At 51.2% G+C, this 17,285-nt stretch overlaps 1 protein-coding gene across 3 annotated transcripts in view; it reads left to right on the top strand.

The window, feature by feature from the left end:
- ACAN (aggrecan) overlaps positions 1-17,285 on the top strand; it is a 62,099-nt gene that overhangs the window by 40,887 nt on the left and 3,927 nt on the right. Inside the window, exons 11-13 of one of the 3 annotated variants that reach the window (XM_081229881.1) lie at positions 296-511; positions 3,644-6,724; positions 14,583-14,696. In XM_081229881.1, the coding sequence (XP_081086007.1) occupies positions 296-511; positions 3,644-6,724; positions 14,583-14,696 (3,411 nt within the window). The remainder of the gene's footprint in view (positions 1-295; positions 512-3,643; positions 6,725-14,582; positions 14,697-17,285) is intronic. The other 2 variants (XM_081229883.1, XM_081229882.1) reach the window with 2 other exon arrangements.

Here is a 17,285-nt window from a genome sequence, read left to right as displayed (position 1 = left end):
CACCTTTAAACAATGCCTGGCAGGTATAATAGATTCTGCAGAAGAGGCGCCCCAGACCACCCTGAAATAAAGTGCCGATGGTGTGTGCATATTGATATAGCTGATGCAAACGGCTCTTATTAATTGAGGACAAGAGCCATCCTACTGGACTGGGTGGGGTGGTGGGAGGCCGAGGACCAGTAAGGTTTGTGCACAGGCCTGGCCCACCTCAGGATCCCCTAGTTCCCCTCAAGAAGGGCCAGCCTGGATTGGGTCACTGGTAAGAAGGAACCCTCACCACCCGCATGCCCTTTAGGCATCTCGGCGGCGCCCTCTCCAGGAGAAGAGGAGGGTAGCGCACCCACAGAGCGCCCTGAGGTGGAACACTGGATCACTACTGAAGTGGGGCCCAGCGTGGCTGCTGTCCCTGTTGGGGAGGAGACGACTGCAATCCCAGACTTCATCACTGAGCCAGAAAACCAGACGGAATGGGAGCCCGCCTACACGCCAGCGGGCACTTCCCCACTGCCAGGTCTGTGTGGCTCGGGCTCCGAGCCACGTCCCGATGCGTCACACACCTGGCAGCCTAGGGTGTGCCCCGGTGGGGGGAGGGCAGGGTGGTCCCCCCCGGGACTTGTGCTCTGTTTCCCCAGCCCTTACACTAGCTAAGTGTGCCACTGTGGGCAACTTCGGCCACCTCAGCGAGCCTCTAGGACCAACCCCCAAGGGAGAGAAAGGGCAGCTTTGTTCATAAAACACACCTCTTTCCCTCTCTCTGTCTCTGTCTCTCTCTCTCTCTCTCTGTCTCTATCTCTCTCTCTGCACTGTCTTCCAGCTACACACCCCAAATGCCCAGCACTGTGTCAATCAGAGGGCTCCCATTCTGTGCTCCTGCAGTTACACCCCTACTCTCTAACCTCTTAAAAACTCTCTTGCAGGAGGAGCTCCAGTAGAGGGGAAAGGGCCTGGGAGGGGGTGGCTGTGGGCAGTCTGGCTGTGACCTGTCTCCTTGCCCTGCTTCTCCTTCCGTGTCCCTCTTCTGGGCCAGGCGTCCCCAGTCAGAACTTGCTGAGCAACACCTGTTATGATTAAATCAGATGGGACTTGATGGGACGAAATCGGAAGACCCCAAACCCTATTGGAAAAAGTGTTTTCTAGCCATAAGGTTTGGGAAGTCCTGGCTTACAGGAGGATACAGATTTCCCCCACTGCAGACCTTCTCAGAGCCTTGGATATGCTAATATGCACTGTAAGGCAGAGGGGGGCAATGTACTCAGTGTGTGCCAAATGAATCTGATCACAATGTCTTTTTCTTTTCACGGAGCATTTTCATTTTTTTTAAATTAATTAACTAATTTATTTATTTATTTATTTAGGCTGCGTTGGGTCTTCGTTGCTGCACGTGGCCTTTCTCTAGTTGTGGCGAATGGGGGCTGCTCTTTGTTGCAGTGTGTGGTCTTCTCAGGGCTTCTCATTGTGGTGGCTTCTCTTGTTGCGGAGCACGGGCTCTAGGTGCACGGGCTTCAGTAGTTGTGGCTCGTGGGCTCTAGAGCACAGGCTCAGTAGTTGTGGTGCACGGGCTTAGTTGCTATGCAGCATGTGGGATCTGCCCGGACCAGGGCTCGAACCCGTGTCTCCTACATTGGCAGGTAGATTCTTAACCACTGTGCCACCAGGGAAGCCCCTTCACGGAGCATTTTTAACATGGCCCACTTTGGGTAAGGCTGAATTAGAGCAATGCACAGTAACCTGTGTGCACCTTTTAGAGTCAGCTCTCCCAGGGGTACATGCATTTGAAGAAAGGAATATATCAAAGCTTCCCACTAATTTATCCAGTCATTCAGTGCACAGTTCCCAAGCAATTTGGCCACACCAAGTGCTCCTCTGGGTGCTGGAAATGCAAAACCAGAAGGTAAAGGTACATCAGTGGAGCAGGTGGGATTCTAAACCTGAGACCTCACCCAGTAGCCATACCTGCTTGAGGCCCTTTCCTTGACCTTCACAAGAACAAGAATGACCAAGTCCTCTTTGGCATGAGTGTGTGGCTTGGCACAGGACTCGGGCAGCCACTAACAGGAGTTATCCATGGGAGGGGACTCCATTGGCCCCATAGAAATGTTTTCCAATATTTCTTCAGTTCCCCACCACCTCGCTGATTTGAGCCTTACCGGGGAACCATCTCTACTGCTATTAACTCTGTATCTTTTTCTTTAAATTGACCTCCTTTTGAAAAGAAATGTAGATGTATTTCTAAGAGAAACGTTATATCATATCTGTAAGTGGCTATTTTCTGATATGTGCTATATATATATATATATATATATATATATATATATATATATATATATATATATATATATATATATGATTGGCCAAAAAGTTCGTTCGGGTTTTTCCATAGCCTCTTACAGAAAAACCCGAACGAACTTTTGGCCAACCCAATACATGTATGTGTGTGTGTGTATATATATATCCATTTAAAACCATCTTACATGTCACCACTGCTATATCGAACTCCCCACCCCCCTCCAGGATTCTCCTTTAAGTGAGAGTAGGCTGTAAACCTGCCCACTGGGACCAAGTACCCTCTCTGCTCATGTTCTCTGCCTGGGAAATTAGCCCAAAAATACATGCAGGTTATTGTTAAATGCCAAAGGAAGCAAGACAGAAAGAAAATAATGTAACCATGATTATTTAGGATGGTGGGGTTTTCTTTTCTGTTCTTTTCTTTTTTTTCTATATTTTCCAAGTCCTCTGTAATAGGGCTCTCAGAATTGAAAAAGTTGACGTATTTTTGCAAACATCACCTGGCCCTCTCAGCCTCAGAGGGATTGGTCCCGATGAACAATTCCCACTTTCAAAGAGTATCAGCATGGTAGGGAGAGCTTATTAAAACACATAGTGCGGGCTTCCCTGGTGGCGCAGTGGTTGAGAATCTGCCTGCCAATGCAGGGGACACGGGTTCGAGCCCTGGTCTGGGAAGATCCCACATGCCGCGGAGCAAGTAGGCCCGTGAGCCACAACTACTGAGCCTGCGCGTCTGGAGCCTGTGCTCCGCAACAAGAGAGGCCGCGATGGTGAGAGGCCCGCGCACCGTGATGAAGAGTGGCCCCCGCTTGCCACAACTAGAGAAAGCCCTCACACAGAAACGAAGACCCAACACAGCCCTAAATAAATAAATAAATAAATAAATTTAAAACACATAGTGCCATGTCCCGCCCCAGAATTCCTAAGTCAGTGGAGCTGGGGTAGGATCTGAGAATTCGCTTTTCTGTCAAGTTCCCAGGTGTTGCTTGTGCTGATAGTCTGGAGACCACACTTTAAAAATCATGGTTTTAGATAAATGAGGTAATAATGTGGAAGTACTTGAAAGGTGACCTTGACTGTCTTCAGTGGCAGCCAGTCCCCCACATTCTGTAACTAGTGTGAATGGCGCCCCCTAGGGTCTCAAAAAGTATAGCCTGAGGGTGGCGGGGAGTTTCCTGGTCCCCATCCTTCCCAAGAGGCTGTGTGAGGTTCCATTAGCAAATGTCTGGACACATCTCTGAGCTCTTGAGAGAAAAGTTTTACTGTGGAAGGAATGGAGTTCAGCTTCTCTGCATGAGCTTAAAATGGGGCAGAGTTACTAAATCCACACCTCATCTTTCTTCTTCCTTTCCTCCAGGGGTCCCTCCTACATGGCTTCCCACTAGCACAGCAACAGAGGAGAGCACAGAAGGCCCTTCTGCAACGGAAGTGCCCTCAGCCTCGGAGGAACCATTGCCCTCAGAAAAGCCGTTGCCCTCAGAAGAACCATTCCCCTCAGCGGAGCCATTCCCCTCAGAAGAACCATTCCCCTCGGAGAAACCATTCCCCTCAGAGGAGCTGTTCCCCTCAGAGGAACCATCCACACTTTCAGCCCCAGTGCCCAGCAGGACTGAGCTGCCAGGCTCTGGGGAGGTATCTGGGGTGCCTGAAGTCAGTGGTGACTTCACAGGCAGTGGAGAAATTTCAGGACACCTAGACTCCAGTGGGCAGCCCTCAGGGGAAATTGCAAGTGGACTGCCCTCTGAAGACCTTGACTTCAGTGGGCTCACCTCTACAGTGGGCTCAGGCCTGCCTGTGGAAAGCGGACTGGCTTCAGGAGATGAAGATAGAATTACGTGGACCAGCATTCCTGAAGTTGACAGGTTGCCCTCTGGAGGTGAGGTCCCAGAGGGCTCTGTCTCTGGAGTAGGGGACCTCAGTGGACTGCCTTCTGGAGAAGGTCCAGAAGTCTCTGCCTCTGGAGTAGGAGACCTCAGTGGACTTCCTTCTGGAAGAGAGGATCTAGAGACCTCTGTCTCTGGAGTAGAGGACCTCAGTGGACTGCCTTCTGGAGAAGGTCCAGAAGCCTCTGCCTCTGGAATAGAGGATCTCAGCAGACTTCCTTCTGGAGAAGGTCCAGAAGCCTCTGCCTCTGGAGTAGGGGACATCAGTGGACTTCCTTCTGGAGGAGAGGGTCTAGAGACCTCTGTCTCTGGGGTAGAGGACCTCAGTGGACTTCCTTCTGTAGGTGAGGATCATCTAGAGACCTCTGCTTCTGGAGTAGGGGACCTTAGTGGACTTCCTTCTGGAAGGGAAAGTCTGGAGATCTCTGCTCCTGGAGCTGAGGATCTTAGTGGGTTGACTTCTGGAAAAGAGGACTTGACTGGGTCAGCTTCTGGAGTCTTGGACCTTGGCAGAATACCTTCTGGAACTCTAGGAAGTGGGCAAGCTCCAGAAGCAAGTGGCCTTCCCTCTGGAGTTAGTGGTGAGTACTCTGGGGTGGACCTTGGAAGTGGCCCATCTTCTGGCCTTCCTGACTTCAGTGGACTTCCATCTGGGTTCCCAACTGTCTCCCTAGTGGATACTACATTGGTGGAAGTGGTCACAGCCACCACTGCAGGTGAACTAGAAGGAAGGGGAACCATTGGCATCAGTGGTGCTGGAGAAACATCTGGGCTGCCCTTCAGTGAGCTGGACATTAGTGGAGGAGCAAGCGGGCTCTCTTCAGGAGCTGAACTCAGTGGCCAGGCATCTGGGACCCCTGACATCAGTGGGGAAACATCTGGACTCTTTGGTGTCAGTGGACAGCCATCAGGGTTTCCTGACATTAGTGGGGGAACATCTGGACTTTCTGAGGTCAGTGGGCAGCCATCAGGGTTTTCTGGGGAAACATCTGGTGTGACTGAGCTTAGTGGACTGTCCTCCGGACAACCAGAAATCAGTGGAGAAGCTTCTGGAGTTCTTTCTGGCATTGGTCCACCATTTGGCATAACCGACCTGAGTGGAGAAACGTCTGGGATCCCTGATCTCAGTGGGCAGCCATCGGGGTTACCAGGGTTCAGTGGGACAACATCCGGAATCCCTGACCTGGTTTCCAGTGCTGTGAGTGGCAGTGGTGAATCTTCTGGCATTACATTCGTGGACACCAGTTTGGTTGAAGTGACCCCAACTACATTTAAAGAAGTAGAAGGTTTAGGGTCCGTGGAACTCAGTGGCCTCCCTTCAGGAGAGGCAGATCTCTCAGGCACATCTGGGATAGTGGATGTCAGTGGACTATCTTCTGGAGTAATTGACTCCAGTAGGTTTACACCACAGCCTCCAGAATTCAGTGGCCTGCCAAGCAGAGTAGCTGAGGTCAGTGGAGAGTCCTCTGGAGCTGAGAGTGGGAGCAGCCTGCCCTCCGGAGCATATGACGGCCATGGACTTCCATCTGGTTTCTCCACTGTCTCTCTTGTAGACAGAACTTTGGTGGAATCTGTAACCCAGGCTCCAACAGCCCAAGAAGCAGGAGAAGGGCCTTCGGGCATTTTGGAACTTAGTGGTGCCCCTTCTGGAGCACCAGACATGTCTGGAGACCATTCAGGACTTTTGGACCTAAGTCAGTCTGGACTGGTAGAGCCCAGTGGAGAGCCATCAAGTACTCCATATTTTAGTGGGGACTTTTCTGGCACCACTGATGTAAGCGGAGAATCCTCTGCACCCACGAGCACCAGTGGGGAGGCCTCAGGACTTCCAGAAGTTACCTTAATCATTTCTGAGTTCGTGGAGGGTGTTACTGAACCAACTGTTTCCCAGGAACTGGGCCAAAGACCCCCTGTAACATACACCCCCCAGCTTTTTGAGTCCAGTGGAGAAGCCTCTGCATCTGGGGATGCACCAAGGTTCCCTGGGTCTGGAGTAGAAGCATCATCAGTCCCAGAATCTAGCAGCGAGACGTCTGCCTATCCTGAGGCTGAGGTGGGAGCTGCCCCCGAGGCCAGCGGAGGCACTTCCAGGTCCCCTGATCTGAGTGGAACCACCTCCGCCTTCCATGAAGCTGATCTGGAGGAAGCCTCAGGCCTGGGAGTGACAGGTAGCACCTCAGCCTTTCAGGAAGGCCCCAGGGAGGGCTCGGCTGCCCCGGAAGTGAGTGGAGAGTCAACCACCACCTATGATGTGGGCACAGAGGCATCAGACTCACCTTCGGCCACTCCCGTGGCTTCTGGAGACAGGACTGAAATCAGCGGAGACCTGTCTGGTCACATCTCGGGATTGGATGTTGTCATCAGCCCCACCATCCTGGAATCCAAGTGGATTCAGCAGACCCAGAGCCCTGCAGAGGCGCATCTAGAAATCGAGTCCTCAAGCCCCGTGCACTCAGGAGAAGAGACCCAAACAGCCAAAACACCCACCTCCCCAACTGATGCTTCCATCCCAACCTCTCCAGGAGGGACAGATGAATCAGAGGCAACCACGGCAGGTATTGTTGGGATTATTTTCCTTTAAATGGTTTGGGTAGTTCAGACTGTAGCCATGTAGATTCAAGTTCTGAGCACAGATGAGCTGTGCAGCCTCAAGCAAGTTTCTTAACCTCTCTGAGAACTGTAGAACAGGAATAGTACCAAGGAAGATTAAGCAAGATATAAATATGTAGAGAACAAGTGTCATACTTTGCACACAGTGCACACTTGTAGATTCGTGATTATTATTGTTACAGTGGAGTTACATGACACAAACATTTATATGTGAATTCAACTGTCTGTACTGGGCACGGGAAACACTACTTAGATAGTGCTGGAAATTCTGCTCATGCCCCTTTCCCATGGAGTGAGTGTGAGTTGAGAGAATGAATCTGCTGATGACATTTATGCCCCAGTATTTGCTTTGTGCAGGGTGAAAACCTGCACAGTTCAAGGAACTATGTAGTGTCATTTTGGCCGTGTCCTGCCTTTAGACCCTGCCTCCCCACCCTCACCCTGCACAGGTGAATCCTCTGTACTATAGTGATGGCCTCACCTTGACACAAACCTGGCACTGAGCACCAGAGGCCGATGATTTTCCTTTGCTTTTTGCGTTGGGATCCCTTGCCTCCCCCTGTGTACTGAGAGACCTTCCCCAGTCAGAGAGCCCCCAACCGCTCCCAGATGCTGGGACTCAGGAGGGACAGAGTCCTCAGAAGCGTGTTGACCCAGAACCAGCCTTGTGGGCTTCTGGGGCCTCAGGCCCCACCCTCGAGGTCATAGAGGCTGCGCTGTACCCCAGGCAGCTACATTCTTGATGCTCAGCCTCTCCCCGGGGGTTGCAGACCCCACCACCTGTGCCAAGGAGCCCTGTGGTGCTGGGACCTGCCAGGAGACAGAGGGACACGTCATATGCCTGTGCCCCCCCGGCCACACTGGCAAGCACCGCGACATAGGTAAGAGCCTCATCGGCCATGGGGGGTGCAGGCAGAGGGGTTGGGAGGAGGCAACCAAGGTCAGTTGGGGCTCAGGCTTCTCACACTGGGAAGGAGAGTACACAGTGACGTGCTGAGTAGCAGGCACAGGGTAAACACGGCACGTCTTTCTAGAGCGTCCGGTCTACATGGCAGTTGAGGAGAAAAAAGTCAAGTAATTAAAATGAGAAGTAGTTCATTATTTTTGTCAAGCCAATGATTGTTTTATGAGTAGAATGCAAAACGTGCTGGAATTTTGAAGATAAAACTTGAGACTTCAAAGAAATGTTGAGCTAGGGTGTGTGTTAAGGAGACCCCATCGTGCCCCACAGCTCCCGGGAGGGAATCTCCATGGAGGCTGTCTTGCATCACGCAGAGTGGAGCCCTCCAGGAAAGCCCCTATGGTCCCCTCCATGCTTGCCTCTGGGTGGGGTTTGGGTCCCCTTCTGGCCCTGAAGGAGATGACACAGTCAGAGCTTGTCACTCCCAGCTCCAGGATTCATGGCTGCAGGTCAGCTGTGACCCAGCAGTGCCCCACCCCTGGGCACCCACCACGCTGGGGCCCTTGTTTGCCCAAGCAGCTTGTGGGATGAGTGAGGAGCCTGGGGGATCCTCTGACTGGAGGTGGCCCTGAAAACAAGATTAGAATCTACCTGTCACCCCCTGAACACCTTGAGGACTGTGGCCATGAGGACATCTCAGCTCATGAACACCACCACCCCTGAGAAAAGAAACGCCCCGTCCCCTCCAAGCTCAGATTCTTGGGTTAGCTCTCTGCACTGCTCCCAGGCCCTCAGGCCCGCCCTGTCTGAAGTCAGGCATCAGAGACCCAAGGCCTTCCCTAAAAGGGCTTCATACCTAGGACACATGCAAAATACCTTTACATCATCCACAAAGAAGCCTTCTGTGTTTATAGACATTAATATATATATGCAAAATAACACCTCATAATACATTATATACTCATAATATAAAGATGCTGTATCCTTGGCACTTAGACAGGAAATATATATGTTTATATATAAACAGGCACTAAGATGAATACCTATTCACTCTCTCCCGATTTGGGGTCAGCCTCTGCCCACGTGTCGGGGGCCGTGACTGAGAACACTATGGGCCTCCATGGCCAGAGAAGGTAGGCTCTCCTAGGAAGGTCCTGGCCTTTCTACCGAGGGGACAGTGTTTCCACTGAGCCATAGTGACCCCAAGGGCTATAGACATCCCCCTCTGTCATCCACCCCCAAGGGGAAGGCAGAACACTGCCTTTGTCCTGGGAGAGCGCGTCCCTGAGGAAAACTTAGGGAGACCTTGTGCGCTTTCCAGCACACAAAGTCTTCAGTCAGCGGTGGGAGTGGCTCTGCCTGTCCCGTGAGCAGTGCCCCTGGGGGGCATCGTGCCAGGTGTGCAGACACATCCCCCCCGGGTCTGGGTGTGCAGGTGGAGAGCAGCAGGGGGCCCATCTTGGGTGAAGTGTTGTGGAGCTCAGCTCTGTCGGCCAGCTCATCCTGGGTCAGCGAGGAACAGACTCAGAGCCCGACAGGACTTCCGGGGTGGGGACAGCCGCCGGGACAAGAACCCCCTTGCCCTCTTTTGGTATCTTCTGACACCTCTCTCCATTCTTAGCAACTGCTTCCCCAACCTGATGCTTGAAACAAAAATGTGACACTGGTATCAGAAGTCACACAGCAAGGCTCATGTCCTGGCACCTCTGAAATTAGAAGTAGGTGACAATGGCCCTTAACTAATCTGCTATAAGGACAGCTTTTCTCTAATGGTGTATATTTCCAAAGGGCTTTCTTTCCCACAATTTCTTCCTAGGCAGCTCTGAGAGCTTGGTAATCATCCCCATTTGAAACTGCAGCACAGAGAGGTTAGGTGATTTGCCTAACTTTACTGAGCAAGTCCAATCAAGAATTGAGGTGTTCGCTGTTTAACACACTCGATTAAATAAGAAGCCTTCTCTTGAACATAACAACCGGTTGTCGGTCTTAAAGAGCTAGAAGCCAGACTTCAGGGGAGCCAGAATGAAGAACAGCTGTAGAATTGGAGTTGGTCCTACTAGACACACAGACAAGCCCTCACTACCTCATTTGTAAATAGGGTCAAAGGTAGTGGTTCTCAGCCTTAAAAAAATTCTGATGCCTGGGTCCCACCCCTGCAGATTCTGATTGGAGTGGTTCTGTGGCCTTGGCACTGGGTCCCATCCCCACAGATCCTGATTGGAATGGTCCTGTGGCCTTGGCACTGGGGTTTTTTAAACTCCCAAGTGACTCCAGTGTGCAGGCAGAGCTGAGAAACACTGCTATGAGAATTAAGAGCATCTGACCAGTTCCCCTTCCCCATCTCTCAAGCCACTGATTTCAAAAAGCTTTGTCATCTCTAAAGGGCAAGTGGTAAGAGTCATCCACATGCAAAATCTGGGGTCTCATTGTCCACGACTCTACCCCTGGGGTCCCAGGTCACTCCTGTTCAATTCAAGCTCAAGATCTGGTGCTTCCAAAAGGACTGCAGAAGGTGTCCAGTATCCACAGATCACCCACCTGCCATTTGGCTCTAGAACTGGGAACCACAGGTTGTTAAAAAGACCGTATAGATCAGTGTCATCTTGTTTAGTCAGCATTCCACAAATAAGTTCTTGATAAATAATTAATCTCTACTCTTTACATCAAAATAAATATGTTTAATGAATACTTAGATTCTTTAGCAATTAAAAGCACGACTGGGGACTTCCCTGGTGGTCCAGTGGTTAAGACTCTGCGCTTCCCACTGCAGGGGGTGCGGGTTTGGTCCCTGGTCAGGGAACTAAGATTCCGCATGCCTAGCAACGTGGCCAAAAAAAAAAAAGCAGGACTATCCTATTCAGATCCACTTAAAAAGCAGAAGCATCCTCCCCACCTCCATTGCTAATACAGTATTTCCTGTGGGGATTAGATTTCTGATTCTGAGGCTTCAATCCTGGCTACTCCTTAGAATCACCTGGGCCCTGCCCTGAGCTATTCTGATTCACTTGGTCTGGGGTGGGGGGGACTCTGGTGCTGGTGATAATTATTTTTAATCTAAAGATTAACTACCACCGTGATTCTAATGGGCAGCTAAATTTGAGAAATCAGGTCTCACGTCCAATTTCCCAGGAATCACTGGCATTGCCTGGATTTCTCTAAACTCCTTGGTTAGAAGGGCATGAACTTAAAATTTAATCAGCCTCTTTTCTGTTTAACTGACATGTTTTACTTTGTGGACTTGGGGTTCTGATCTATGACCTGACCCTGTCTCTCCCCCTAGTGGGGTGATGTTTGAATTCCAGTGACACCTTATCCCTGGGAGGTGGGGGGAAGTGCTTTCCAAGCAAGTGAAAATACAGGGTTACGAGTGAAAATACAAATTACACCTTCTTGACTTGACTTAACCAAGAAGTCCATGGACAGATTTTAGCAGGCAACTAATTGAATTTAGCAGGATATTAAAGTTACATTCAAGATCAAACTTTAAAAATATGAACAACTTGATAGTATAAATAACCATAACATACTTTTAATCTAATCATGTTTGTTTTTAAAGCAAATTGGAACTGATAAATATGCTCTTGTAATCCTTCTGTCGATTGTGATACACCAGAAAGTGGCTGTACGTATTCAATTCTGTTCATCCTGATTGATCCTAGGTCTTTGCAGGGTGCAGAGCATCTGTTGAGCTAAGAAATTGTCTCTGTGCTTCTTGAGGAGATGTTCCGCCTATCCTTGTCCAGGAAAGTCATGTCCAGGGTCACTACATACAGCTGCACAGGTTGTACACTGAACAACTTGAGGGGTACCATTCATTCCATGCTATTTACGGGTGGCAACCCTTTTGGTTGGGTATCACTTAAGTAAAAGCGCCTGCTGTCACTTTATTCAAACTTTTCTATGAACAAAATAAGCTCTAACTTGGAAATCCTGGGCTCTGACCCAGGCAATAGCCGGACAAGACCCCTTCAGGGTGGAGACCTGTGGTCTCCAACTCAGAACCCTCACCTTTACCAGGGTTCTCAGTTATTTTCTCCCTTAAGTTAGAGATATCACTAGAGGGCCTTGTTCAGGAACAAACCATCCCTTTTGGTTGGACTAGAGAGAAGAGGACGCAAAGTCCCTGCTTAGTGATGACTGGTGAGCCCTTGGCTGGGGCAGCAGAAATGGTAATGGGATGCTGAGATCCAGGACTCCAGTGTCTTTCTCTGTCTCCATGTGGAACAGAGGCCCAGCTTTCATCCTCATGGTCTAATTCTCTCCTCCATCTTCTCCAATCTGTCTCCCCCACTTACCAGCATGGGCAGGTCACTTCATTTGTTTTCTTATCTGTAAAATGGCCCAGCGACGTGCATGCCATAGGGCCGCTGGGAGGATAAGTGTGTGTGAGACATAGCGTCTGGCTCAGAGAAGATTTTGGGGAGATATTGGCTCCCTCTCTTTCCTCTCCTCTTTCATACAGTCTGCCCATTGCCCAAAGCCCTTCCCATCCTCCATCTGCTGTCACCTTGTCTGGGGTACCCGAAGTACAGCAGGGCCCAGCCCAACTCTTCTCATGGTTCCAGAAGACAAGCAATGTTCCAATTGCCTTCACAGAAAGAGGTGGGCAAATCAGGGCCAGAGTGGCTCTTCCAGCCAGTGGAAGGGGAGAGGACACACCACAAGCCTGACAAGGCCCCACACAGGATGCTCAGCCCTCTCCCTACTGCTGAAGGCCTCTCTAAGCTGCCCCAGTGCCACTCACAGGCTCTCTGGTCTTCAGGATTATGGCCCTTCCTTTCCTCCTCATCTGTGAATTCAGGGCCCTGCATAAAACAGCTTCTGAGCCCGGGAACCTGGTTCCTTGAGTTTCAGTCCCTGCAGCCTTCTCAGATCCTGTGCCCTGGCCAAACACCAAAGGAAAACAGTCCTAGACCTCAGGCCGCCTTGCGGGGGCGAGTGATGTGAAATAAGCTTCTGGGACCACTGGAAGCTACCTGGCCTGACCTCCCTCGGGGCCTCCGCCCTCCCACCCTCTCCCGCATGGGTTGGCCAGAGGCCCCAGGGTTGATGTCTGGCTCTTCTCCCCACGGGCCACTTCTGTCCCCTGCTCTGTACAACTGCTTTAGCGCCTCCATTTGCTTAATACCCCCTTGCCCAGTGCTTCCCATCTTCCATAATGACACTAATGGACGAAAGACAACAGTAGCTTTTCTGAAGCAGGAGAACCTCCCCCAGCTTCCACCCACCGGCCTGACCTATTGCTGCTACTGCTGCTGCTGGGAATCCTGGTGCATGCTGGGAATCCAAGTGCATGCTGGGATTTCAGTCTGTTCCTCCATGCATTTTGGTTTTGCTTGGAACAGTTTCAAACTTGGAACTGTTGGTTTCTAGCCCATGGTGTACACTCCCTGAACTAAAGTCAAGAACTTCGTGGGAAGAGAGACATACCTGAGGACTTGAGATTTTCAGGCCTTCCGTTGCACAAACCCAGCTCTGGTCTAGATAACATCGGCTATGCACTAGTGAGAAGGATCCAGAAGAAGGTGCTTTTATCTTCTTATCAGAGGATTGACTTTAAGATCTAGTCTGTTCTTATGAGAGGTAAGAACTAAGTCCTGGAACATATTTAGGGAGCTGCTTACGTGGAGACCACCCACAGACGCGCCAGGTCCTGAAGGTTGTATGAACATAGCTGTACATATCATGCTGCCCCCATAAGCGAGTGGAACCCTTTCATTCCCGAATTTTATTAATCCCCTGGGAAGAGGAGCTTCACAATACCTTTTATCATGTTCCCAGAGGAAGTACCCCAGCTGGTGTTTTTGGAGAATGAATACAAAGAGAGTAGAAGGATCCTCTAGGTCTCTGGCTTCTCTGAAAGTGCAGAAAGACCAGATTAGGAGTTTCAGTTCTCACCTTGGCTAATGGATGAAAATTTGAGGCAAAGGCCAATGACTTACCAATGTAAGTCCCACAAAGAAGCTGGATCACAAAGCACATCCTGGACCAGAAGAACAGAAGGAAAGAAGAGTCTTCTGGGGAACAGAGGCTGATGGGGACCTGCCAGTATCCCAGGCTGGTGCTGGTGGGTGGCCACTTACTAAGCGCCTTGCTGGCTTCAAACCCTGGTCTCCCACTGGCCAGGATGCAGCCCTTCGAGAAATCATGACTCATTGGAGATGTCCATGTTCTGAGGCCTTAAACTGGAAGGAGATTACATGGGGAAATATTAGGCTGGGTCTCTGTCCCTCCCCCCAAGATAACAATGTTGGCTTATCTTTATAAGATACTCTAGAATCTTATTTACTGAAGACAAAGAAGGTGTCTGCAACCAAAAAAAAAAAAAAAAATCTACCAAGTCTCATGCGGATATCCCACACTGCCATTTTCTCATGATCCTATACTCTGTGAACCACTTCTAGCTTGTTTGTTCTAGTACTGCACGGCCTTGTCCTCTTTCCTTGGTTCATAACTACAAAAGAAGCTAGGAAAAGAAAGAGCTCTAACCAGCCTTCAAGAACTGGAATTCCAGTGTCCTTGCTCACCGTCATGTTTGAGAGCCAATTCAGACCTCAAGGCTTCTTGAAATATTCACAAGAGAAGACGTCCTGGAGGAACTCCAAGCTCACTCTCACAGTATGCATTTGCCCTCAGAAGCAGCAGATCCCTTCACCCACTGGGAAACCTGGCTCCAATGCTCCAAGCTTGCCCATCCAGAACCACACACATCCAAGAAAACCCTTGTTGGATCTTTGGCTCAGCACTCCAAGATGGCGGCAGCAGCAGCAGCAGCAACAGTTCTTAGGAAATCCAGGGCTCTGGAGAGCAGCAGGGCTGGCCACCCATAAAGAAGCTGCAATGCAATTGTGAAGCTGGAGTTGCCGGCAGGAGTCCTAATGGTGGCCCTTGGTTTCTTGCAGACATTGACGAGTGCCTCTCAAGCCCTTGTCTGAATGGAGCCACCTGCGTGGACGCCATCGACTCTTTCACATGCTTATGCCTTCCCAGCTACCAAGGGGACCTGTGTGAGATCGGTACGACCGTCTCGGCTTCAGCTAATGTTACTAACTGCTGCACCCCCTCTTCCTCCCTCATCCTTCCCTGCTAACCACAGGTTCTAGGCCCTGTGGGGCCCCCAAGATCCATCCAGACAGCCACTTCAGGGGCCACAAGTGAGAAGTCGGCCCCACTCATTCTCACTCCTTCTCTTGCTGTTCCCTGCGGAAACCCTCCTCTGGGGCACTGGCTGATCTGACTGCAGAAGAGACACGCAGGCTGGGCCAGCCTGCACTTTGGAAGGTGGGGCTCTGGGGGACCTTTCAAACACTAACCTGCTCCAGGGCTTCCAGATGCCACCAGCAAAGTTGGTGCATGCATCAGACTAAGAAGACAGAGCCAATTCCATGCATTTGTCTTGAAGGACACTATGGGTGGGAGTCATTGGTTCTTGCTCCGGATGAGAGCCCCGGATCTTCCCAGCATGGCCATGGGCATGTGTCTGCCAGCCATATTGCCCACGGGACCTCTGTGGCCCCTCCATGGCCTTGGGACCCACCGTGCCACACTGGTCAAGCTGCCTTCCTCTTCTTCTCTGGCAAGAGCTATGGTCTGTCTGTCTGAGAGCTCCCGTGTCACCAGCATGCTCAAGTCATGCATGCACAAGGACAGCTGCATGTCACCTTGTCCTCATTGCCACCGTGACAGCTGCCACGTCAGTGCCACTCCGGTCCATGCTTCCTTGCTCCCTCCCTGGTGCAAGGCAAAAGGCTGGCCAGAGAGAACAGAGCCTCGCTGCAAGGGCTCTGAGCTTCCTCTCTTGGGCCTTGCCAACCCCTCAGTTTCTGCACCTGGGCCAGGCCCTGCCAAGGGGAGCTGTGGGCCAGGAACTTCCTGAGGCCAGACTGAGCCCACAGCCCTCTCACCTTCAGTGTTTCCTAGTCTCCCCATCTCAGGGCCACCCCAACTCAGAAAGGGGGAGATGGAGCTTACAGTTGCTAGTAGCAATGGTCCGTGCAGAACTGGAAGTGTTTAGGAGCTCAAAACCATTTTCAATGAACTCTCAATTTAGACATCCCAGAAACTTCCAGACAGCAACTGAAACTCCTAATCAGAGTGGGAAGGTAGTTTTGGATTGCATGTTCCTTGGAGGCACTGCCAAGGTTACAGACTGGTGGAGGAACTTCTGGAAGAAAAGACTTGGCCTGGACCCTCCTTCCCTGCAGCCTCCCATTCTCCACCTTCACCCCAAGACTCCAAGAAATTGGTGCATGGGGTGTTGTCTGGGGTGGGAGTGGAGAGTTACAAGGATTTCCTCCCCAGGGTGCCAGAATATTTGCCACAGGGAGAAGGGCATGGAATGTCCACGCAGACAACAGCTCTTGGGTGTCAGACTGGGAGAGGAAGTGCCCTGCTGGAGTGGAGGCCAGGCCCGCAGAGGGCTCTGCACTCTGATGGAGCAGAGAGAGGGTGCCAGAGCTCCCGAACCAGGCCCTGGGCCTGGGCCTGGGCGCCCAACTGAGCAGGGCTGCATCTCTTCTCCTGCTCCAATCCTGAGTGCTCACCACCCCAAGGGTGCTTCAAGCCTTGGCTCTGGTCCTGCTCCTCTTGCAGCCTTCCTGGAATTGTGTTGCTGTTTCCCCAGAGCCTCCATCCTGCATGGCCCTGGCCCCTCCCAGCACAGCTGCTGCCTCCAGCTTTGCCCACCCAACTCAGTCCTTAGGCACTCAGGTGGCCCAAAAATGGACCCCACAATCAGCCCTGGGATGATATGTCTCTGGCCTCCTCAGGTGCTCAGCTACCTCTGAAGTCTCTCTGCCTTTCTTTCCAAACCCTGGGGAAGGCATTGGCAGCAGGGAACTGGCAGCATCTTCCTAAGCCTTCCTGCTGCTCTGCCTCTTTCTTCAAAGGCTGCTGGCCTCAAACTCTTCTCTCTCTCTGCTCTTCCCAAGCGTCTGTCTTCCAACCCTGCCAAGCCTCCACCCCCTTCAGCTTAAGCATCCTTCCCTTCAGGTACTGGTCCTTTCTTCCTGGAACAGCCAGACCAGGGAGGCTGCCATACAGCCTGAGGGGTTCATGGCCCTACACTCAGCCCCAGGGCCCTAGGGACAGCCCTTCACCTGTGAGGCACCAGGGAAAGAAAGAAAAGAGGGTCTTGGAATTCCCTCTGTCCCGTACTGTGCTGGCAGATGTTTAACTACTGACTCTCAGAGAGGAATGAGGATCCCTGATTTGTAGCATCTGCCAATTTCTGGGGTATAACACTCTCACGAGGGCCAGTTAAAGCTACCAATGTAATGTCACTAGAAGCCGAGTTGGGGGACTTCCCTGGCGGTCCAGTGGTTAAGACTCCATGCTTCCACTGCAGGGAGTGCGGGTTCAATCCCTGGTCAGGGAACTAAGATCCCGCAAGCCGCACGGAGCAGCCAAAAATAGTTAAATAAATAAATTAATTAAATAAAAAAATAAAGACCGAGTGGGGAAGACACACTCCTAATGGCTTTCCCAAGCCTGAAGGAGCCAGTTCCAGCACCACCTGCCTCTGTCTGTCCCTCCAGGCTCTGCTCCAAGAGCTCCACATCAGTGCCTTCTGCTGGACTCAGAATCCATTACCAATGTAGGCTTGG

Source organism: Mesoplodon bidens (assembly GCF_964165515.1).
Source record: "Mesoplodon bidens genome assembly, chromosome: 3".
In the NCBI taxonomy this organism is placed as follows: Eukaryota; Metazoa; Chordata; class Mammalia; order Artiodactyla; family Ziphiidae; genus Mesoplodon; species Mesoplodon bidens.
Note: the sequence above shows the minus strand (reverse complement) of the source record. Positions and strands in the feature narration are given on the sequence as shown.